The sequence below is a fragment of the Ursus maritimus genome, unplaced genomic scaffold (genome assembly GCF_017311325.1).
Source record: "Ursus maritimus isolate PB19 unplaced genomic scaffold, ASM1731132v1 scaffold_6, whole genome shotgun sequence".
Classification (NCBI taxonomy): domain Eukaryota; kingdom Metazoa; phylum Chordata; class Mammalia; order Carnivora; family Ursidae; genus Ursus; species Ursus maritimus.
The window spans coordinates 83,854,752-83,880,632 of NW_024426774.1; the positions used below are offsets into that span (position 1 = coordinate 83,854,752).

Here is a 25,881-nt window from a genome sequence, read left to right on the forward strand (position 1 = left end):
AGCAAGTCAGTTTTTCTTTGAAAAATATTTCATCAGATACACTCTGGCTGACCAGTACTTCCAAAGCCCGCGTCACCACATGACTGATTTTTAAATTTTCCCTTAATATATGGCAGCAATAGTAACTGCACTATTCAGTCTCCCTTTAAAAATGTATATGCGGTATTTAAAGACATTAAGACCATGATTTCTCCAGTATAATCCGAGTCAATGATTCCTGTAAGAACTAAAACACCTTCTTTAGTCAAACTAGATCCTCCTAAAATCAGTCCTGCAGTATCATTTGGCAAAGGGCCAAAACAGGCTGTAGGATACTTCTGAGGAGTCTGATTTGGGAGCAATAAAAAGTTTTCTCTACACAGGTCATCAAGTCCAGCGCTCCCCGGCGCGGCATGTAACAAATCTAAAATTGTCTGAGACTGAGGTTGAGGGGGTGCCCCCTTTTGGTTCGGGGCTGAGGGCTTGCCCCATAACCCGTTTCCCTGTAGAGCAGTACCATCTTTGTGAACTCTAGAGTGGCACCGACTGGCCCAATGATTCCCCTTTTTCCATAGGGGACAAAGACGAGGGAAATTATTTTGATTGTTTTTTCCCATCATATTTCTATTTTTAAGACGGCATTGGGGTCGAGTATGCCCATTTCTTCCACAATTGAAGAATTGTTCCTTGAAAGTATTTGTTGTTAAGGCTGCCATGGCCTGAGCTAGCAAGTCAGCTTTGTAGGTCTCAGTGCCTACACCTTGGCACAATTTGATGTCATCAGCAAGAGTGCCTTTTCCTTTAAAAGGAGTGATAACTTTCTTACAATCGATGTTTGCATTTTCATAGGGCAATAATTCTAATAAAGTGTCAGTAGCTTCTACATTATTGATCTGTCTTTTAATAGCTTCCTGTAATCTTCCTACAAATACAGTATAAGACTCCCTAGCACCTTGAATAATCTTTTGAGAAGAAGCATTAACTGTAGATTTAGACTCAATTTTTTCCCAAGCACGTAGGCAACATCTGCGAAGCTGTTCTACAGTCATCTGCACTTGTTTCTGCACTTGACTCCAAGGTCCCATCCCCATCAATTGTTCTAGAGAGATAGGGATGTTATGAGCTCGATTATAATTTGCAGCAGTTTCTGCACGGTCTTGCCACCATGTAGGAAATTGTAAGAATTCCCTAGGGGACAGGACAGTCTTCACTAACAAAGACCAGTCGTGGGAATTAATCACTTGCCTTCTGCAACGCCCTGAATAAGGCCCATAGTGAAGGGCGAATTAGTACCATAGTTTGTTTTTTTTTTTTAAGATTTTATTTATTTATTTGACAGAGAGAGACAGCCAGCAAGAGAGGGAACACAAGCAGGGGGAGTGGGAGAGGAAGAAGCAGGCTCCTAGCGGAGGAGCCTGATGTGGGACTCGATCCCAGAACGCTGGGATCACACCCTGAGCCGAAGGCAGACGCTTAACGACTGCGCCACCCAGGTGCCCTGTACCATAGTTTTGAACTGTTTTAAGTCTTTGAGAACTTTAAAGGGAAATGGTTCATGCGTGGCTTCATATATTCCTTCCAGGATCTACCCCAGGAGGCAAATGTTCCCTTATAGTTACTGGGAACACAAATTGTAGAGCATCTAAATCTCCTTGCTGGTTGGCCAGGAGCAAGTCTTTTTGAACTGCCGAAAGCTATGACTGATATTGCTCCTTAATACTGGAGCCATTGCCTGTTTTTGTGAGAGGAAACCACTATTCCTCTTTGTAAGCAAAGGTGGTGGTGGAAAGCCATCCATTTCTATGGAAGGAGGAGGAGGGGGAACAGGTTTTACTTTTCCTCCTTCTGGGACAGCGTGTTCAGGTCCTGTTGAGGATTCATCTTTGACATTAGGACTCTCAAGTTCAGTATCACTCTCTGAGTCCGGAGTTTAAAGGGGTTCCAGGATAGACTAAATCAGAGAACACGTAGGCCAAATAGTGATGAGAATTGGCTTTCTTCAAGCGTGCTGTTGCTTAAACTCATTTTTCCCATGCTTGCAGATCTAAGGTCCCCAGAGTGGGAAACCATGAACAGTATTCTTCTATGACTTTTAATAAGTCCAGAAGTTTGCCCTTGCTAACCTTAACTCCTCCTGCTCTTAGGAGTTGCTTCAAAAGACAGACGTGAGGGCGATAATTATCTGTGCTCTGAGAATTACCCATACCCTGCTGAAAGTTCCCTGACTCACCGTCGGGGAATGTCCAAGGCCTTGCTTCTTTATCCGTCAGGGCTCCTTCTCCACTGTAGTTTCAAGTCTCTGTTCCAGGTCCCTGCTCGGGTCCCTGTTCCTGTCCCTGTTCAGGTGCTACTTGCCACGACACCGCCCATGGAGCCGTGGCATTGATTCAGTAGAAGGATGAAGCACAGACAGTTTAGTTTGCCAAAGAGAGCATGGGTGCAGGGGATGACCACCAGGTGTGCCACCGCCAAGAGTGCGATCGCCCGAACAGCTGCAACCTTGTGTATTTATTGGCAATAAACAATCAAAGACAATCAAGGGAATGATCCATATTACATCCTAGTGAATAGTAGTACATCACAGGGAAGGTCGAAGGATTAGATGATGTAACGTTTAGCAAGTGAGGCCTATTCTTAAACATGTTTCTATGGACCCCGCAGGCTATTGTCAAGAGCAATCAAGTTTTTTGGGGGGGCAGCGCTCTGCCCTTTAACTGACCAGGGGCTCCTGGCCACTCATTGTCTGAGGGCAGCGTTCCACCCTGAGCGAGCTGGGCGTTCCCAACTGCTGTATAAGCCAGGTGTCCCTGGCCGCTGGTCTCTGACATTTATGCTAAAGCCAGCAAGGTCACAAACATGTTTTCCTATTATATCCTTAGCATAAGCTCTGGGCCAGGGGCAGCTGCATTCAAGTGCTCTTCTGCATGAACATAATACCATTAAACAGTCCTTAGTCAAAGTTCCCCAACTGTCCCAAGAATATCTTGTTAAAAGCTTTTTAAAACTGAGATCTAATCAAGTTTCAATCAAAGCATCTGGGCATGTCTCTTTAGCCTCCTTTATTCTCGAACAATCTCCCAGTCTTTCTTTGTTTTTGATGACCTCTGCTTCCATCATCACAGTACTTTTTGTGAGTCTGAATCTCCAGTCTCCTTCATATAAGGATCTTGTGACTATATCAGGTCCACTTGAATCATCTGGGATAATCTCCCCACCTCAAGAGTCTTAACTTAATCACACTGCAAAGTCCCTTTTTCCATGTAAGGTGGCATATGCACAGTTTCCAGGGATTAGGATGTGGACATGTGGAGGCCGCTCCATCTCTCCAGTGCTGTGGGATTGCAGATGAAGTTAGTGAAAGGACTGCTTCCTGTTTAGAGGTCAAGGTGAATGAAATGTATCCCTCTGAGCACACCCATGGATGTCATGATAATCCCTGGCAATAGCATTGAATGGCAGCTCTCCAGCCCCCAGTACTACACTGGAGGTGTCAGGCTTGGGTTGCAAGAGTTACACTGGTCTCCTTGGGGAGAAGTGGTGGGGACTAGTGTCATATTTCTTGTCTCAGGGATCTACCTAATTCCATTCACAAAATGCTACAAAGAAGTGCGGATTGACACAAAGGAGATGAATAACAGGTATACGCTTTCCAAATTTAAAGGATCAGCTCTTTATATACTCCATGCTATGTGTCTTGAAACAGATAACATCTATTTTTTCCGTTGGAGATACATGAATAACCTAATTCCTTCCCTGCAAGAACACGTGTAAAGTAAAATAGACATGTATCAGGATGATGTACTGTATAGTAATGATACATGGTCAAACCACAGTGAAGTTACATTTTAGTGTCTAAGAAGAATAAGTTGAATATTCATGAGCCAGGGGCAGGCACATAGATAACCAACAGCAGTGTTATGAAAAGTTGAAGACTGCTCAGGAAATGAAAATAAGTCCAGTGTTGGTACAGCAGAGGACACAGTGGAGAGACAGAATGATGGCACATGAAAGGGATCTCATGGGGGACAAGATTCTCTCTTCCTTGAGGCCATCTTTAGAATCACTGGTAGAATCATATTTCTCTACACTTGGAAAAAATGTCATTTTTTAACATCTCAAACTTCTACCCAAACCTAGAACAATTTCTAAAACAACTCAAGCAGAACATACATTCTGTTTAGGAGGAAGAGGTAGCACCAACAGCTATGGCAGCAAACACTTGCCAAAGTCTCTTCCACTGGCCTGTCTGGATTTCCCACCATTGGAGTCACTTCTTGATGTTAAGACTATGTCTCCATGGTCCTTAAAGCCATCCTGCAATACTCATAACCTGTTTGTTTGTTTATTTATTTATTTATTTATTTATTTATTTATTTATTTATTTATTAAAGATTTTATTTATTTATGTGACAGAGAGACAGCCAGCGAGAGAGGGAACACAGCAGGCGAGTGAGAGAGGAAGAAGCAGGCTCCCAGCAGAGGAGCCCGATGTGGGACTCGATCCCCGAACGCCGGGATCACGCCCTGAACCGAAGGCAGATGCTTTAATGACTGCGCTACCCAGGCGCCCCATTTTGTTTTTAAATAACACCACAAATGCTGTAAAAAATATGTGCAGTGGGCCAGCATGTGCCTGAAACAAACAATATATCTCTGAAGCATCAAGTTTACTTGAACATTTGGGTGGAGAGGAAATATTTTTATATGAAACATTAATAGATATATCACAAGGAAGAATGGAAAACTCATTTTAATTTTTAAATAGAATTTATTTTCTAAGGTTGTTTTAGGTTCACAGCAAAGTGGAGAGGATGGTACAGAGATTCCCCGTATATACCCTCCCCACACATGCCTAGCTTCCCCACCAAAGACTGAGTTCTGGTTCAAGATGGCAGTGTAGAAAGATCGCAAACTCATCTCCTCTCATGAACTTAATGAGTCCACAGCTACAAGTGGAACAATTTCCTCTATAAAAACCTAAAGCCTGGCTGAGTGACAGCTACACATTGGGCAAATGAGAAGACCACGTCGAAGTGCGTAAGACAGGCTGGGACACAATCTCACCATAAATCCTATCTTAGGCACCACAACTCATAACTGGAAGGGAACTCAAAACCCAGAGCTTCTCCCTGAGGAGAAAAGTGTTCACACCCACATTGGAGACCCCAAGTTTTAAGGTGTACACCTGGGAAATGAGTCTCCAAAACATCTAACTTTAAAAACCAAGGAAGCTCGTATCCCAAGACCCACAAGACTATATAGCAAACTGAGAAACAGCTCTTATGGGGCTCATGTGCTCAGACTAACCCACCCTGGGGCCCAGCACAGAGACAGCAGATCACTCCCAGACTTAAAGTGAAGGACGCTCACCTGCTTAATAATGGTAACAAACAGCAAGTGATGGTGAGGATATAGAGGAAAGGGAGACTGCACACTGCTAATGGGAAGGTGATTTGGTGCAGCCATTGTGGAAAACAGTATAGAGATTTCTCAAAATATTAAAAATCAAGCTACTGTATGATCCAGCAATTCCACTTTTGTGTATTTAATGAAGAAAATGAAAACACTAATTCAAAAAAATACATGTACCCCCATGTTCACTGGAGCATTACTTACAATAGCCAAGATATGGAAACAACCTAAGTGTTCTTCAATGAAGAAATGAATAAGGGATTTGTGATACACACACACACACACACACACACACACACACACACACAATGGAATATTATTCAGACATAAAATAAGAATGAGGGGCACCTGGCTGGCTCAGTCTGTAAAGTATGTGACTCTTGATCTTAGGGTTATGAGTTCTAGCCCTACATCTCTCAGTAGAGAGTACTTAAAAAAAAAAAGAATGAAAACTTGTCATTTGCAGCAACATGAATGGACTTCAAGGGCATTATGCTAACTGAAATAAATTCGACAGAGAAAGACAAATACTTTGGGTATAAAGGAGGGCACGTATTGCATGGTGCACTGGGTGTTATACACAAGTAATGAATCATGGAACTTTACATCAAAAACTAGGGATGTACTGTATGGTGACTAACATAATATAATTTAAAAATTATTAAAAAAGAAAAGAAAGACAAATACTATATGATCTCTCTTATATGTGGAATCTAGAAAAAAAATGTATTTTAAAAACTAGTCTCCTAAATACAGAGAACAGATTGGTGGTTGTCACAGTTGAGGAGAAGGTATTAGAGAAATTGGTGAACTGTTTTGGTTACATAAAATTAATTTTAAAAATATCTACCCCAAAAAATAATAAAATAAAACAACTATTATAAAAATACTCCATATCTTCAAAAAGGTAAAGTGTAAGCATGATGGAAGAGGTATGTAAGATATAAAAAAGACCCAATTAAACTCCTAGAAATGAAAAAAAGAAACAATATCAAATATGAACAACACTCTGAACAGGATAAACAACAGACTGGACACTGTTGAAGAAAAGATTAGTAAACTTGGAGAGGTAACAATAGAAATTATTCAAAATGAAGAGGTCTCAGAAAGCAAAAACTTCCCGTGAATGGAGTGGTCAATGTTTTATTTGACTTTTGGCTAAGGAAAATGTTCAGTTAGATATGCACTTAAGTCAGAGGCAACTTAGAGTTACAGACTGACCCCCTTCATTCTACAGACAGGAAAGCAAAACTCAGAATTAAGATTAAAACAAGAGTCTTGCACCCCACATTAGACCGCAGAGTACCAGGAGCATATGGGTAAATGTTTTCCACTTACAAAGGCTTCTTCAACCTAGTTAATAAAATTCCCCTAAATATTTTTTTTCATTTTTTTTATATTATGTTAGTCACCATACTCCCCTAAATATTTTAAATTGCATTTCCTCTCTTTAAGGATCTCAGTTGTCTGATAATAACAAAAAGAGAAAGAAATTCTAATTACTTCATTAAATCTCACAAATCTAGTAAAATTAAGCTTATAAATTGATTCTTAAATTCTCTTAAACATTTGTAAGCTAAGTAAAACTATCTAACCTTTCAACCTAAAATCCCAAGTCTGCATATGAAAATACTCAATAACACATTGACTTCTCATTGCAAGGCTCATCTCTTGGATATTCCAATATGTCCAAGTTGCTTCTACATAAAAAGTACTTACTAAATGTGCCAAGATTACTCTTAAAACTAGTAATGCTGTGGTTGGATTTAGAGTGCTACATTTCTATAATAAATGTAAGATTTCAAGAAACTGAAATAAAGTTATCTGCAAAGGAAACAGCTATGGCACCCCATGCCAGTGGGGGTGGGTTACTCCCCCAAGCAAATTGGGGTTACCGCCTCAGCAGGCATATATTACACTTCAGCCAGAGATTTGGGACAGGGAGTGACGCCTGGAGCTATGGATGCACAAAGAGACTCATATAATCCAGACCTGACACACTGAAATGTTTTGATGGCCATTGTGTGGAAAGGGAACCCTAATATGAGTTTATTTCTGCCCCACCTGCTCTGTGACTCATGTCAGCTCTAGAACTGTGTAGGTCAGATGTGATTTCACCAACCCACCCACAGCATCCCTCAATGCTGATTTGTAGATGGCCAGCCTAAGTGCTGATTCCATTCTGGCCCTCTTATTGCCAAACGACAAGGGCCTGTGAGCTTAGCGGTCTTCTGACCTGGTCCCCTCCTGTCACTCAGGCCTCAGGCCATCTCTAATAAGCCCATCAAGACCTATCTGGTCTAGCACATCTCCCAATGTGCTTTCTTCTGAAATGTGATTGTGTCTTTACCATCTTGACACCCTGAAACGAAGCTATTGAAAATGCTTCTGACTCCCCCTGTTTTGACTTCTCTCACTTAAATTAACATTAAGCATAGTAATGAATGCCCACTATACCTCTCCTAACTTTCTCAAAGAATGTTTTTCTTAACAGGAATGACTGTTTTGAGCATTGACACAAGCATACCTTTCTTTTAAGCATCTGTCTGGTAAGCCTACATAGAAAGATGTCCCCGGAAGAAATAAAAGATCTCCAGCTGGTGGGAAAATACATACAACCAGAAACCAGGGAAGTGGATGGAGTCCTTCTGACCAAGATAATATGTGATAACTGGGACAACATCTGGAATTTCCAAGCAAAACCTGATGATCTCCTCATTGCATCCTATGCAAAGGCAGGTAGGTTTAGGAAACTGGTGGTGGGGAAGCCAGCTGTAGAAGAGTTGTGATGACTCGAGGGGCCTCCCTATTTTAAAAATGCAGATTTTCACCAGGGCTGCCCCTGAGAGAAATGAAACCAGACTTGCTTCTGAGCTCCAATCCCCCAGGATCCAAGGTCCTCCTGTTAACTTAGGTAGAATCCCAGATCCTCAAAGGACCAAATGAATTACAAGATTATTTAAAAGCAGAGTCTGAGAAATTATACAGAAATTCTCACAGTAATCTTGACAACCCGGCCACTCCTGGTTCCCATCCAGTAAGTAATCCGGAAAGTGACACATTCCTTGCCCATAAGAAACATCTCTTAATAGGGGGGACACCAATGTGGAAATGAGGACTTTCACCCCAATATGAAATATTCTAATAGCTTTGGGTCCAACACCCACACAAGTACAGTGGGAAGGATCTGGGAAAGGGGAGGTGACACTTACCAGGATCTTATAAAATGAAGAGGAGACTGTAACAAAAGTGAGGGTCTGCAAAGACAAGGTGTTGCGAGGCTTGTGCAGGGGTGGAGGAACAGAGAACATCCTAACTGGGGAGGCCATAGAATGACAATCCCCCTGAATTACCTGCATTTGTAACATCAAGGTGATGAACTTGAAGCTGTAAGCAGTTTGGGAAGGTCTCTCAGTGGCCATTTAACCCACAAGAGAAACTTTCGGTATTCATAACTAGAAAGATTTCAGAAAAGAGTCTGTTCACCACAGTTCTTGGAACTTTCCTTGGACTGTTTCTGTCCTCTGTGGCTGGGAAGTCCCACCTTAGCCTCGCTCTGTTCTCACGACTCAGCATTACTTAAAACTAGGGCAGAGGCTTCCTGTCAGCAGGGCTCAATTCCTCAAGAATCTCCTTTCCTATCTGGGTTGCACTGGACACGTCTCCTGCCCAGAACTGAACTTGAATTTGCATTTTACCTCAGAGCAGGAGTTTTTTTTTCAGCTCACCTTTGAAATTATACAGTCAATCCCAAGTCCCCTCAGGACGGTCCCCGAGTCTCCAGCCTTATTCCCTCCCCTACCCACCACCTCTTACCCCCTGTGAGCCCACTTACACTTTCCAATTCGGAAATGTGACTGTCTTGATCCTGGCTCCTGAGGCCCCCAACCTGGGAGCCTGGGATGCCCTGGCTTCTTAATGCAGATGAACATTCCAGTCCTGCTCCAACTCTTCACTCCAAAGCTACCATCTGAACTGAGCCTTACTGACCCCTTCCACAGTAAGTTGGCCCTCTTCCTCTGAACTCCTGTAGCCCTTTACGCATCCTTTTTAGCTCTTACTGTATACTGTTAATCTTCTAGTTATCTGTGTATATGTCATATATATCTGTGAGCAGCAGGTTTGGCTAAGAGTCAGAGAGACACCAAATACTTTTGGTGGAAAAAGGAAAACGGATATCTGGTGGACAGTGAGCACAGTCTAGCTCTTTATCAACCTATATGTCTATTTGCACTCCTCTTCAGTGTCCATTAGGATTCAATTTGGCTACAAGTGTCAGAACACCCAAAGGAAAAAGAAGTCTGGAGATTAGTAGTCAGGGCTAAAATCGTGGCTGCATTGATCATTGAAGACCCCGACTCTTTCTAACTTTCTGCACACATTCCAAAAAGCAGCAAGAATGTAGGAAGGGAGGAATAAGGTCATGTTCCTTCCTTTGAAAGACAACTTCCCAGATGGCACGACCACATCATGCAAGAAAGACTGGAAAATATTACCTTTGAGGCAAGTAGCTATATGCCCAGCTAAAAATAAGGATCTATTAATTTGAGAAAGAAGGAAAGAATGGATATAAGTTAGGCAAGAGGTAGTCTCTGTCCTAACTTAACTCCTACAAAAAGATTGTAAACTTGCTAGGACAGGGACAGTGGTTAATTCAACTTTATATCTCCCTATGTTCATTTGATTCAATACACATTCACTCAAACTACATTTACTAGGTGCAAAGCCCTATATGAGGCATGGGGGATTAAAGAGGAGGTGATAAGTGAGCTGATTTCACTTAACACTCAGTGTATGTGAGTTTTACCGAATACATAAATAATTAGGAAATTAATTAAAGTGTGCAGTGAGTGGATGGAATTGACAACAACTAATGCTCTAGGCACAACCTGGACACAAGAGATTGTGGACATGATCCAAAATGATGGAGATGTGCAGAAGTGCCAGAGGGCCAGCACCTTTGACCGGCATCCTTTCATTGAGTGGGCTCTACCCCCACCCCTCAACTCAGGTAAGTTTGCCCAACTAAAACCCACGAGTCTGTAACTAAGACCAATGACCACTGTGCTAGGTCAGTTTGCATTTGAAAAGAGAATTGTTTCTACAATCAGGCTTCTGGAAAATATTTCCAAAGGACACTGGAAAAGAGGTAAAGGTCAATGTACTCACTTCAACTGGGAAATAAGACTTTCAAATCTCTCTTCTTTTTTTTAATGTTTTTTTTAATCATATTATGTTAGTCACCATACAGTACATCCCTGGTTTTTTATGTAAAGTTCTATGATTCATTAGTTGCGTATAACACCCAGTGCACCGTGCAATATGTGTCCTCCTTACTACCCATCACCAGCCTATCCTGTTCCCCCACCCTCCTCCCCTCTGAAGCCCTCAGTTTGTTTCTAAGAGTCCATAGTATCTCATGCAGTTTTTATATTCTCACCTCAAGAAGCTGGAACAGCAACAGAGGGACAGGCCTAATCCATGCACGAGGAAGCAGTTGACCAAGATTAGAGCAGAGATCAATGAATTAGAAACCAGGAGTACAGTAGAGCAGATCAACAGAACTAGAAGCAGGTTCTCTGAGAGAATTAATAAAATTGACAGACCACTGGCAAGACTTATCCAAAAGAATAGAGAAAGGACCCAAATTAATAAAATTATGAATGAAAAAGGAGAGGTCACAACCAACAACAATGAAACTGGAAGGATTATTAGAAACTTTTATCAACAGCTTTATGCCAATAAATTAAGCCATCTGAAAGAGATGGAGGACTTCCTGGAAACCTATAAACTACCAAGACTGAAACAGGAAGAAATTGATTTTTTAAACAGGGAAATTAATTATGAAGAGATTGAAACAGTGATAAACAACCCTCCAAAAAACAAAACTCCAAAGCCGGACAGGTTTCCTGGGAATTCTGCAGCTCAACATTCAAAGAAGAAATAATACCTATTAGCCTCTAAAAGCTATTTCAAAAATAGAAACAGAAGGAAAGCTACCAATACTCATTCGATGACGCTAATATTACCTTGAGTCCCCAAACCAGGCAAAAGACCCATCCAAAGGGGGAGAATGACAGGCCAATTTCCTAATGGAATTGGGCAATTTAAATCTCAACGATATTGCTAATAGAATCCAACAGATACATTAAAGGATTATCCATCACGATCAAAGTGGGATTATCCCCTGGGATGCAAGGGTGGTTCAACAATCTACAAAATCATTCAATAGGAATTTTATCCAGAAAGAAAAATTCAAAATCTACGATTCTCTCAATAGATGCAGAAAAAGCATTTGACAACGATACATCTTTCCTGATTAAAACCCTTCAGGTGTAGGGATAGCAGGACATTTTTTCCTCTAATCTCATAAAAACCCATCTATGTGAAAAACTACCACTGCAAAATATTATTCTCAATGGGGAAGCTTTGGAAGCCTTTCCCACTTAAGATCCAGGAACATGACAAGGATGCCCACTGCGCACTATTATTCAACATAGTACAAAAGTCCTTGCAACGGCAATCATGAACAATAAAAGGATCAAAGGGGTATCCAAATCGCAAAGAAAAAGAAATCAAATATCTCTCTTCACAGATGACATGATACTGTATATGGAACCCAAGAAGAATCCCTCCCAAACTATTAGAAGTTATAGAGCAATTCAGTAATGTGGAGGGATACAAAAATCAATGCTCAGATCAGATGCATTTCTAGCTGTAATAGGAGACCAAGAAAGAGAAATTAGGGAATCCATCCCCATTTGAAATAGCACCAAAAAACATACCCTACCTTGGAATTAACTAACAGAGACGTAAGGACTATATTCTAGAAACTATAAATCACTCTTTGAAAGGCATTGAGGAAGACATAAAAAAAGATGGAAAGATATTCCGATGCTCATGGATGGAAGAATTACATAGTTAAATGTCCATGCTACCCAGAGCACATCTACACTTTCAATGCTATCCCGATCAAAATACTGAGGACATTTTTCAAAGAACTGGAACAACATAGTCCTCAAATTTGTATGGTAAACCCGAGAAAGGCCGACATGTCTCCGAAGAGGAACTGTTGAAAAGGAAACCAAGCTGGAGGCATCACCAATGCCGGATTTCGACGCTGTACTACAAAGCTGTGATCACAAAGACAGCATGGTACTGGCACAAAACAGACACATAGACCAATGGAACAGAATAAGAGAACCCAGAAATGGACCCTCAGCTCTTTGGGTAACTAATATTTGATGAAAGCAGGAAAAACATCCGTTGAGGAAAAAAGACAGTCTCTTCAATAAATGGTGCTGGGAAAATTGGACAGCTACATTGCAAAAGAATGAAACTTGACCACTATCACACCATACACAAGATAAACCAAATGGATGAAAGACCTCGATGTGAGACAGGAATCATCAAAATCACACAGAAGAACATAGGCTGAACCTCTATGACATCAACCAAAGCAACCTTTTTCATGACATCCCCAACAGGCAAGAGAAACAAAGATAGAAATGAAGTTGTGGGACTTCCATCAAGATAAAAAAGCTACCGCACGGCCAAGGAAACAGTCAAAAAAACTAAGGCAAATAGCCCTAAGATGGGAGAAGATATTTACAATGATACTACAGATAAAGGACTGGTATCCAAGATCTACAAAGAACTTCTCAAACTCAGTACATGAGAAACAAACAAATCAAAAATGGGTAGAAGATATGAACAGACACTTTTCCAATAAGACATACAAATGGTTAACAGACATGAAAATTCACAAATCATTGCATCGGGAAGATTCAAATCAAAACACACTACGGATCTTCACCTTCGCATGATTAGAATGGCAAAAATTGACAAGGCAAAACAACAATTGTTGGAAGGATGTGGAGAAAGGGATCCCTCCTACATTGTTGGTGGGAAGAACTGAATTGGTACAGCCACTCTGGAAAACAGTGTGGAGGTCCCTTAAAAGGTTAAAAGATGTGAGTACCCTATGATCCAGCCATTGCACTATGGCTGATTTATCCTAAAGATAAGCAGACGTGGTGAAGAGAAGGCAAGCACACCCACTTTTTCTTCATAGCAGCATTGTCCACAATAGCCTATATCGTGAAGACCAAGATGCCCGAGCTCAAGATGAGCTGGATTAAGAATTGTGAGATCCATATATACAATGGAATATTACTCAGCCATCAGAAAGAAGCGAATTCTCAACATTTGCTGCAACACGATGGCACTGGAAGAGATAATGCTAAGTGAAATAAGGTCAATCAGAGAAAGACATGCTATCATATGATTTCTCTCATCTACAAGGAACATGAAGAACTAGGATGATCAGAGGGAAGAAAGGGATAAAGAGAAAGGGGTAATCAAAGGAAGATGAAGCATGAGAGACTATGGACTCTGAGAAACAAACTGAGCGCTTCAGAGGGAGGGTGGGGAATGGGATAGACTGGTATGGGTAGTAAGGAGCATGTATGCATGGTGCACTGATGTTATAGGCACACAGAATCATCGAGCCTTACATCAGAAACCGGGAATGTACTGTATGGTGACTAACACAATATAATAAAAAAATCATTAAAATAAATAAATAAATAAATAAATAAATAAATAATCAATTTCTTAAGAATGAAACTTGACCACTATCTCACATCATACACAAAGATAAGCTCGAAATAGATGAAAGACCTCGATGTGAGGCAGGAATCCATCAAAATCATAGAGGAAAACATAGGCTGCATCCTCTTTCACATCAGCCACAGCAACTTTTTCATGACATATCTGCAAAGGCAAGAGAAACAAAAGAAAAAATGAACTTGTGGGACTTCATCAAGGTAAAAAGCTTCTGCACAGCCAAGGAAACAGTCAAAAAAACTAAGAGGCAGCCCACGGAATGGGAGAAGATATTTACAAATGACACTACAGATAAAAGTCTAGTATCCAAGATCTACAAAGATTCGTAAACTCAATACACAAGAAACAAATAATCAATTCAAAAAATGGGCAGAAGATATGAACAGACACTTTTCCAATGAAGACATACAAATGGCTAACAGACACATGAAAAAATGTTCAAAATCATTAGCCATCAGGGAAATTCAAATCAAAACCACACTGACATACCACCTAATGCCAGTTAGAATGGCAAAAATTGACAAGGCAAGAGACAACAATTGTTGGAGAGGATGTGGAGAAAGGGGATCCCTCCTACACTGTTGGTGGAAATGCAAGTTGGTACAGCCACTTTGGAAAACAGTGTGGGGGGTCCCTTAAAAAGTTAAACATTGAGCTACCCTGTGATCCAGCCATTGCACTACTGGGTATTTACCCCAAAGATACAGACGTAGTGAAGAGAAGGGCCATATGCACCCCAATGTTCACAGCATTGTCCACAATAGCCAAATTGTGGATGGAGCCGAGATGCCCTTTAACAGATGACTGGATTAAGAAGACATGGTCCATATATACAATGGAATATTACTCAGCCATCAGAAAGAATGATTACCCAACATTTGCAGCAACACGAGTGGGACTGGAGGAGATTATGCTAAGTGAAATAAGTCAAGCAGAGAAAGACAATTATCATATGGTTTCACTCATTTATGGACCATAAGAAATAGTAAGATTGGTAGGAGAAGGAAGGGAAGAATGAAGGGGGATAAACAGAAGGGGGAATGAACCATGAAAGACTGTGGACTCTGGGAAACAAACTGAGGGCTTCAGACGGGACAGGGGTGGAGGATTGGGATAGGCTGATGATGGGTATTAAGGAGGGCACATATTGCATATTGTACTGGGTGTTATATGCAAATAATGAATCATGGAACATTACATCAAAAACTAAGGATATACTGTATGGTGACTAACATAACATAATAAAAAATTATTATTAAAAAAATAAGCTATTTGCAGCTAACATGCATTCCTCATTATCAAAGGCAAACTGATTCAATCCATCCTGCTTGTGACGCCAATTGTGACTTTGTGGGCTGGTGAACCTCAGTTTAAGAAAAAAACCACAGGGAATTGAAATAGAGAGGTTTACTACTCCCAGGTCTTAGAGGAAGTACAGGGCATGACTCAAGGGACCAAACAGGAAGGTCGAGACAGGGTGCAGGCAGAGAGAGAGGACCTGGGGCACATACCCTTACTAGGGTCTACAGGGGGAAATTTTGGGGGTTTCTTGACTAAGACCGGATTGGTTAATTCAAACCAAAAGGAGCAGTGTTTTGGTAAGCTCTGCAGGGTTCTTATCTAAGGGAGGGCTCCAGGGGAAGGCCTTGGGATGTGGGGGAGACTGTTGATCCCAGGGCCACTGGGGAATCTCTGCAGGCTGTTGTGCAGCTGGTGCATGACCTGCAGGAGGGGCAGGGTCAGTTCAAGGCCCCTGCAGGACACTTGGTCACACAGAAAGGATGACGAGATAGCAATACTATGGACTAGTTAAGATAAAATCTCAACAGAGGCAAATTCAAGTCTTCTTTTCCAGAAAGTTTGTTCAGATTGCAGATTTAAATATTAGTTCTATTTCACTGTTTTCATTTTCTTCTCAAGTTTATGCCCACATTAGAGCCACTGCACCTGTCTTCCAGCTCAGACACCTTCTCTCTGACCCTTTTTACTTCTTTATTTCCTCACTGCCCATTGCTTGGCTATCTCTTGCTTTTCTTCAACTCCTTTTATTAAATTTTCTTTCAAACCTATCCTTCGCTGTCAACCTTATGATTTAATCTTCACTTCTTAAGCTACTGTGTCTTCTATTTCTCTCCTGAGTTCCATCAAATCTTTTTCATTTGTCCCGTTCCTCTTTTGTATGTGTGTGGAGGGGGGGGGTTATTTTGGTTCCTAATATTTGTATTTCTGAGTTACTTGTTTGTATTTCCAAATGTTTGTTTTGAATATTTAATTAAGTTTGGAGTGTCATGTTACAATTTTGTTTAGGTTTGTAGTTGCATTTAGGGCTACAATTTTCATCAGGTTAAAGGCCTTGATTTGCCTTTTCTGGTTTTTATAGCAGTTTTATATTCATGAGACGTGCTTTTTTCTGTTTGTATTCATTTCATTGCCATAGTTCCTAGTTTGAAATCACCCTTTTCTGTCCAGTCTGTCCTCCACTGTGCAGTTTTGTTTATAGGTGGTATTGGTGGTTGGGGGGTAGGAGGAATTAGCAGGCTATTTCTTTTCTTTCTGCAGGAATATTAATTTTCTTCCTCTTACTTCCTTCTTTCCCATCACTGTTGGGTTTCTAGGGGGTATTGGTGGTTGGGGGGTAGGAGGAATTAGCAGGCTATTTCTTTTCTTTCTGCAGGAATATTAATTTTCTTCCTCTTACTTCCTTCTTTCCCATCACTGCTGGGTTTCTAGGGGGTGCCTCCCCTTCTCTATATATTTGATTCTCCACCTGAAGCTGTGCTTCTCCAACCAAGGTTGCTACTCTGCCTCACTTGCAAGCCCCCACCTCTGAGTTTGATAATGTGTGTGGCCAAATCCCAGTCTGTATTTGGTTGTGGTTTTTTTTTTTAAGATTTTATTTATTTATTTGAGCAAGAGAGAGCAAGAGTGAGCACAAGCAGGGGGAGGCAGAGGGGCAAAGGGAGAGAGAGAAGCAGACACCCCACAGAGCAGGGAGCTGTACGTGGGGATCAATCCCAGGACCCTGGGATCATGAGCTAAGCTGAAAGCAGACGCTTAACTGCCTGAGCCATCCACGTGCTCCGGTATTTGGTATTTCAACACTCAGCATTGGATGTTCTATTTCCACGAAGGATTTTATCTGTGATTTATCCAGTTGTTCCTTGTCTGCTGCTTTCCACAAAGTCTCTTGGTCCTCACCCTCTATGGCTTTCCATACCACAGACTAACTGATTTCCAGTCCTTGCTGTCACATTTACTAACTTGGAGAAATTACTTGACCACTGTAAGGTTCCATTTTTCATCTGAAAATACACCCCAGCACAGAACCCAGTGCTGGTGTGTGACTGGTGGCTGTTGCAGTTCTTGGCCTGGAAAGTAAAGGTTAAAAGAAGTCTGAAGCTATTTACGTGGGACTGCTAACCTTGCAGAGCTGGCGAATGACCCACCTCCCTTAAAAAGGATGCCAGTTCTTGTCCAGCTGCCTTAATCTACTCCCCATTGCAATAATAGAAAACCCCAAAGGACAAAATATCCAAGTGCTCGTTGGGGTCATAGTTGCACCAACCTCATACCTCCCAAAGCATCTTCATCTTCCCACACAAGTATAACCAATACCCAGCAAATAAGTAGAGGACTGTTGCCTCAGTGGTTGCCACTATTTTATTAGTGCTTTCCTCTAACTGAATGGATAGTAAAGGTGTCATTAGGAGGGAAGTATTTAGACATGTAAAACCATAATTTTAGGCAGAGCCAGCTATTTGGTAAACCTCATTTCAGATATTTGATGAAACTATAATATTGAATTCATGGAGCTGATGAGAAGTGTTCAGCTAAATGTGTGGCCTTCTTTCCCAGGTCTGGATCTAGCCAACAAAATGCCTTCTCCTAGAACTATGAAGACTCACCTGCCTGTTCAGTTGTTGCCACCTTCTTTCTGGAAAGAAAATTCAAAGGTAAGGAAAACCAACTTTACAAACCCAGTTTTGGTCAGTGTGGACAGACAATGTCTCCATCTAAGTAGAAACAATCAAAGATGTTGAAAGATAAATATCCAATGGAGCTATAGGGCAGATGGTGGCATTACTCCCACATTCCCACATACTCCATCACGGATCCAGCCTTCCTTCAAAACATTATTTGTGGGTACATACCAGGAACTTTTGAGATTAAATCATTCTGGTTGGTTGCCAATTAAGCCATAGCCAAAGACAGTCACGGAACAAAGCACATCTTTTCTGAAAAAGGCTATTATCTTGGTTCAGATCATCTAAGAAGCAAAAGCCAAGGCCAAGGAAGACATAAAAGGGATTTGTTTAGGGAAAACCTGTGGAAAGAAAGGTAGAGAAAGACAAAGGAGGATGATACTATATTAGCCACCCTTAGAGGATATCTCATGGAGCAAGCTCCCAGGAACTGTTACACCTCTATGTGCTCCATTTTCAAAAATTTTCATTTATTTTGACACTTCCAAATTCAGGTTCAATATGTAATATACATCATATATACTAGTGTTTCTTTTTGATATCTGCTTCATCAGTGAGTCTTAAAATCAATGACTTATGGAACATAAGTCAAATAAATTTATAATTTATAAATTTGCCATGAAAACTGTATCCATCCAGCAGAATCAAATGCCTGTATCAGCTAGACCAGCATGTCTTATCTCTGTGAGCAAGCTACTTTAGAAACCCACACTGAACCCTTACCAAGGAAACCATAAGGGTCAAGTCTGTTAGCCAAAACACTCTCAGCTCCATGCAGTGTTCAGATACACAGTGCAAGTGATTGTTTTTTACTCTCTTTTTTCTGGGCTTCTCTGAGTCACCAGCTCTTCATCTTGCCCATCTCCAAACAAGGTACAATACAACTGAATAGGATTCCGTAGATCAAAATGCTATCCCATTCTTGATCTGCTTCCCTGAGATTACATCCAGGTCACCTTGACTTGTGAAAACTTCCTGCTTTATACACACAGATAGGTAACTTCACTTATATGTGACTATTGCTCAAGAAGAAATATTATTTCCAAATGATATTGTAGACTCAATGTCAGAAGACACAATAACATCTTGTCAATCATCATATTAGTACCTTCTTTTTGTAAAATCAGACTTTCTAAAAATGTAAAAATCTCAATGACAGCGCCTCCCTTTATCTCCTCAGAATTGTGGATTATTTGAGTAGGAAGTGACCTTAGAGAGCTTAGCCCAAGATTTTCATTTTATGATGCAGTGGTGAGCTAAATAACCATCCCCTAAAGATATCCATGTCCTAATCAGCAGAAACTGAATGGTATCCTATACAGTAAAATGGGCTTTGCAGATGTAATTAAGTTGGGGATCTTGAGATGGAAGATTATCCTGGATTATCTAGGTGGACCCTAAATATCATCACAAGGATCCTTATAAGAGGGAGGCAAGAAGTTCAGAGGAAGAAGTAGGAGATGTGACAAGTGAAGCCAGGGATTGGATCAAGAGCCAAGGAATACAGGTGGCTTCCAGATACTAGCAACAACAAGGGAAGGGATTCTCCCCTAACATCACCAAAGGGACCAGCCCTGCCAACAGCTTGACCTGAGCCTACTGAAAGCTAGCCTCCAGAACCATAAGAGAATAAATTTCTTATTTTTTTAAGCCACTTCATCTGTGGGAATTTATTATAGCAGCCATAGGGGACTCACACAGATGGATCAGCAGAAAACGTATTGGACATTAAGTCACACCCAGTCATCTGAAGCCCACCACAAGCACACTGAATATGCTCCCTGTCTAGCCCAGACTGTCCCTTCACAATTAGGCTTAAAAAAAGCAATAATTAACACAAACATTAAGCAATACATATACAGGGGCACCTGGGTGGCTCAGTCAGTTAAGCATCCACCTTCAGGTCAGGTCATGATCTCAGGTCCTGGGATCAAGCCCCACACCTCCTCCCTGCTTAGTGGGGAGTCTGCTTCTCCCTCTGCCTCTTCCTCCCCCTGCTTCTGCTCTCTCTCTCTCAAATAAATTAAAAAAAAAAGAAATACATTTACATTAGGACAAGATGGTGCAGTTGTGTCAGTTTTTGTTTCCCTACATGCTCTCATAAATATCAGAGAAAAATCGAGCAATAGGAAAAGGGGCAGAGAAACAGGCCTGATCCATGTTCCTATAAGACAGCAATCTATGGAAAGGCAGTAGGGAAAACAAGGGCCTGGGACAATTGCCTGAGAGGGAAATGTCACTGGGTAAATCGTTCTGTTGGACACAGAAATTCTGTTAAGCGAGACATGGGAAAATGCTTGAGAAACCATTAATGTGCTCCTCCTCCCTGGCTTTGCTGAGAATGCACACGGCAGCACAGGTGGGCATGGAACCACAGGACAAGAAGACAAGAGGTCAGCTCCCCCCAGCCACACCACAACCCTGCTTTTCCAATGAGAAGAACCATCATAAGCAGTTCCAAAGGGAGACTTAGCACTGCCCTCAAAGGTCCTACAATCTTACCACAAGAAAAGTAAAAGTGATCATTCATCTGTAAGACTGCAGTTCATCATGTACAGAAGACACTAGACTAGACAGCTGACTGCTTTAGCTACTTCCTGTGCAAGAACCTAGTTAGAGTCCTTGCTTAGTGCAAGCCGAGGAGGACCTACCTTTCACACAATGGAAAAGACCACAGTGGCCTCGTTAGCCTTCAGAAATATCATAGTTAGGGCGACTGTAGTATTTATCTTGCAAAACAGGATACTTTTGAGAGGAGGGGCATGCTCCTAATCATTATCTAAGTCCACAGATATACATTAGAATTCTGTCTGGGCAAACTGGAAGATGTGGTCACCCTGCTCACAGAAAATGCATGCATGTTCAGTTACTCAAATAGGATAGTCTAAGATTCTTCTAATAACATGGTCCTCTGCACTGAGAAGTAATATTTCTCTGTTTTGTTTGCTGTCTGTCTCAATTCCCTTGCTGGTTGATTTCAGATTATCTATGTGGCTAGAAATCCAAAGGACCTTCTGGTGTCCTACTACCATTTCTCAAGAATGACTAAAATGATGCCTGACCCTGGTACATGGGAGGAGTATATTGAGGCATTCAAAGCTGGAAAAGGTGAGTAAAAGGAAAGCTACAGGCAGAGTTTAAAGAAACCAACCCGTGATAGTGCAGTGTTTTGGGGTGAACACCAGCAGGGAGACATTGCCACCTAATGAAAGGACAAGGCCCCTTAACAGGAACTGAGACCTTCAGTANNNGAAAGAGTCCACCACAGTGAGCCAACAGGAAGGACATCAGGGAAATAAACACACCCTTCTCACTCTCATCCTGCCTCCAAAAGCCTTTCAGTGCCTTTTGCTAGCAAATCCCAGGTGAAAGCCTGAGTGCAAAGGAGCCCACTGACACAGGCCATAGAGGTCAAACTTGCAGGGTGGAGGAGGGTGCAGAATGGATTTGTCAGGGCCAAGAAAAGACACCCAGTGCACCTCCCTTCCTCCCAGTCACCATTACAGAGAGTAAGGTGCCCAAATACCTGGTAATTATAGATTTTTCAGAATGAAAATCAGCCCAGTAGGAGACAGTATTTATTGCATAACACTAATCTAGGCACCATGCAGTGATGTTGGAGAAAGAAAAATTATGATTCCTGGTCAGTACACAGTATCTTATATGGTAGTAAATTCAAGAGCAGAAATATAAACCAAGGAATCCAAAATACTTTTTATCATCTCCTTAAACATTAAAAAGTCCCCGTCTTCTGCAAATAAGAATTCTGGCCAGGGTCTTTTTCTTCTTTGTTTTTGTCCCTTTTATTTGAGACATCCATGCTCATTTTGTAAGTTTCAAGTTGATATTGATGCCCCCCTCCCCTGTTCATTCCAGTGCTGTGGGGTTCCTGGTATGACCATGTGAAGGGATGGTGGGACGCGAAAGACCAGCACCGTATTCTCTACCTCTTCTATGAGGACATGAAGGAGGTGAGAGGCAGTGCAATCCTCATCAGACCCAGCATGTTCTCCAGTGCACCAAACCACATTTGGGACCCTGGAATTTGGGCTTGCCCACAGAAGAGCCTTTGGTGCAAGTCCTTTCTCTCCATGACACTCTTTTCAACTCAGTTTTATCCTCAAAAGTTCTAACTACTTTTCTGCTCTTCTTAATTTTCTTTGCTTCAGTTCACAATTTCCAGAAGATCCTTCCCTCTCAGGAAATATCACATGTCTTTATAGTTGAATTAATCCTGACACTCATGAACCATGTGTCTTCACTTACAAAATGGGTGTTATCTCATTTTGTATCTCACGAAATTATTATAAGGATTTATGAGGTCACATTTTTAAAGTGCCTAGTTGTGTTCAGTGAATGCTCAGGGACAGTTTCCTTCTCCCTGTTCCACACCCCAGACCCACATCACAAAATTTAATCCATATAAACTTTAGCAGAATTGGTCCCACATACTGTGACAGAGGACAGATTTCTCCTTTTCAAGTCACTGTGTATGAGAAGCATGACAAATTCACTCTCATGACCCTGGGGATTAGTATCCTAGAATTACAAACTGCTTATTATGCCAACGCTGAGAAATCCAATAAAAAACTATAGCTCCCTGGGGCACCTGGGTGGCTCAGTCAGTTGAGTGTCCAACTCTTGGTTTCAGCTCAGGTCATGATCTCATGAGTCATGGGAAAGAGCCCTGTGTCCTGCTCCGTGCTCAGAAGGTCTCTGCTTGAGGTTTCTCCCCCTCTGACCTTCCCCCTGCCCTCTCTCTCTCTCTCAAGTGAATAAATAAATCTTTAAAAAAAAAAGCTATAGCTCCTTTTCTACAACTCTTTGATCAGAAATAACCAGTGCACAAGAATTTGCATTTCTGGATCAACTTGAGATCCCTTGTATTCATCCCCTTACTGACTTTCTATTAAACTCACAGGCTCTTTTGCCATTTTTTGTAGTTCAAATACTAGAGTATGTCATACTGTGCTTCACCTGCAAAATTTTCCCCCCTCTATACAACCTCTCCTGATCTCTACCAGGAGACATAATTGTTCCTTTCAACAAATCTCATGACACTCTCTGTGTGCGAGCAGCATGTTTTCTGGGTGAGGTTTTACAGTTAGTTATGTCTACATTTATCCCCCTATTGCAGGGTGAGCCTCCTGAGGGCAGGAACAGCTCTCATCTCTGTGTCATGACAGCACCTGAAATGGTACAGTGCCTTCACAAAGTCATCACCTAAGGGATACTTGCTGAATATATTTGAACTGACCGCTTAACTCATTCCTCCCAAATACTGTTTGTCCAAACAGAATGTCATCCCTAATAGAAAGCCCAAATTTATTTGCTTTGTATAACTGTTCTACATGTAGGACCCAAAGCGGGAAATTCAGAAGATATTGAAGTTCCTAGAGAAAGAAATGCCGGAAGAAGTCCTGAATAAAATCATCTATCACACCTCCTTCGATGTAATGAAGCAAAACCCAATGGCCAACTACAGCACTTGGCCTACTGTCCTCATGGACCAATCTATCTCCCCTTTTATGAGGAAAGGTATATAAGATTTATATTCTCAAAAGCCAGATTGGACTCTGTAGTACCCACGATCCACTTAGATTTTCCAGTAATGTTTCATACCCCATTATTAAATCCTGTCAATGACACTACTGCATAATTTTTCAGAGGTAAACTTGCTCTTCCCCTCCCCCCATTCTTGTGCTGGCTCCAAAGATGCATGCTCCCTCCTCTCTGTACTCCTGTGGCAACCTCTGAGACTTTGCCTTGTTTCAGGAATGCCTGGGGATTGGAAGAACTATTTCACTGTGGCCCAGAATGAAGAATTTGACAAGGACTACCAGAAGAAGATGGCAGGGAGCACCCTGACCTTCCGCACAGAGATCTGAGGGCAACAGAGTAACCTACCCGTCAGGACCTCCTTCCTAGATTTTAGACATTTGAGCCTCATAATCAAGGATTCTTAAAACTACCACACCTGTCCTCTAATCCTGACCTTTCCTACACTATCCATAGATTCTATGCCACTATGATATACTTCATCCAAGTATAATCACTTCCTGAGTAGAAGTTTGATGAAATCAAATCCTAGGTAGAATTTTAAAATTAAATTACATGATCATTCACATAGACACCTATCTCTTGTGTAACACTAATCTAGGCACCATGCAGTGATGTAGGGGAAAGAAAGATTACAATCTCCGGCCACTACACAGTATCTTATATGGTAGTAAATTCAAGAGCAGAAATATAAACCAAGGAATCCAGAATACTTTTTATCATCCCCTTAAATATTAAAAAGTCCTTGTCTTCTGCAAATAAGAATTCTGGCCAGGGTCTTTGGGGGGGTTTTTTTGTCTTTGTCCCTTTTATTTGAGACATCCAGCTAATTTTGTAAGTTTCAAGTTGATACTGATGCCCCCCCCCTTGTTCCCTCCAGTGCTGTGGGGTTCCTGGTATGACTATGTGAAGGGATGGTGGGATGCAAAAGACACATGACATAACCCCATCACTAGCTCATAATAGCCTGGCTTACCAGATGCAGAATTCATGAAGAGAGAAATAAATAAAAGTAGAAATTCAGCATAAGAGAAAGTGAACAAGGAGCAGAGGAAAAGTGAACACTATGGAGAATGTGTAAACCAGGGTTTAACCTTAACCATTAAGAGTGAGACACACAGGATGGCCCAGCTCGCGGAAGTATTAGGTTATGAGTCACAGATGGTGCTAGTGAGCTGTGCGTGATTCAGGCGATCTCAAGCTGGATCCGGTCTCAAGACCAAAGAGAAAGGCCAGAGCAGGGAAACAGTTCACCTCTGAGGCCAACAGAAGGCTGGAAGGCAGAAAACAATTTATATTTTAGATGGGCTTCTTAGAAAGGGGGAAAAAATCCTTAAATTAGTCTCCCCTCTCCCAAATAAAATAAAATACCAGCACCACATGCACTTTAAGAAAATCTTAACTAGCACATCTCTGGAAGGATCACACTTCATGCTTCTTAAAAAGAAGCTCTTAGCAAAATCGTCAGGATTGCCAAATTATTCAGCTACACATGTAATCATATTCTGCTTCTTTTTTTTTATTAAAACCTGTCTCAAGAAAGTGTCTAGCTTCATTTACACAAGTAGTGAGAAGAGCAGTGTATTATTTTAAAAGAATGTCAGGAAGGTGCGGCTTGTGGGAGTGGTGCTTTCCAGTGCCACTGAATCATAAGATAGAGGAAAATAGCAACCCCACCCAGACACAAAAGAAGGCCTGTTTTCATTCTGCTTTCTAAGGTAAGCATGAAAATCATTAACCAGAATGACAAATAATCTAATACAGGATTTGTGCTGAGCTGCTCTGAGGAAAGACGGGATAAAGTAAACCACATGGATACATTTAAAATAATTTTTATTCTAATCATATGTTACACATTTACACACACACACTCCTCTATATACTACAGGCATGCGAGATCACATTGTAAATGATCATGGTTAAGGGACTTTGAAGCCATGCATTTAGGAGAGAAATACACAGCTGTGGGAAATGGGACTGACCTTGGGATCCTGAAACTTCAGAATGAGAAATCGGAGAAGGTCACACCATCCAATGACCTCACTTGGAATGAGACTAAGAATCCACAGGCCGGTGGGTGCCCACATTGCTGGTGGACTTGGGTCCCCACCCCTGCCAGCCACCTTTCCCCATGGAGCCCTGCCCATGGCCCACACCTCCTGCTGGGCGGCGGCCGGCCCTGACCCTGTTCCTCTGGACACTCAGATTGGTGTCACATTCCAGGAATCCTGTCCGATTATTTAACAAATCTCAAAACCTTCCTAACTGGCATGTTTAGAAAAAGAAAAATAACAAGACTTGGTGGAAATATGCTTTAGAA

At 41.5% G+C, this 25,881-nt stretch overlaps 1 protein-coding gene across 1 annotated transcript; it reads left to right on the forward strand.

Moving 5' to 3' along the window:
• Positions 1 to 7,958: 7,958 nt before the first annotated feature.
• Positions 7,959 to 25,046, forward strand: LOC103670621 (sulfotransferase 1C1). Its single transcript, XM_040622914.1, has 7 exons — positions 7,959 to 8,130; positions 10,274 to 10,402; positions 17,875 to 17,972; positions 20,984 to 21,110; positions 21,879 to 21,973; positions 23,360 to 23,540; positions 23,778 to 25,046. The coding sequence occupies exons 1-7, from the start codon at positions 7,959 to 7,961 to the stop codon at positions 23,888 to 23,890; spliced, it is 915 nt and encodes a 304-aa protein (XP_040478848.1). The 3' UTR covers positions 23,891 to 25,046.
• Positions 25,047 to 25,881: the final 835 nt, after the last annotated feature.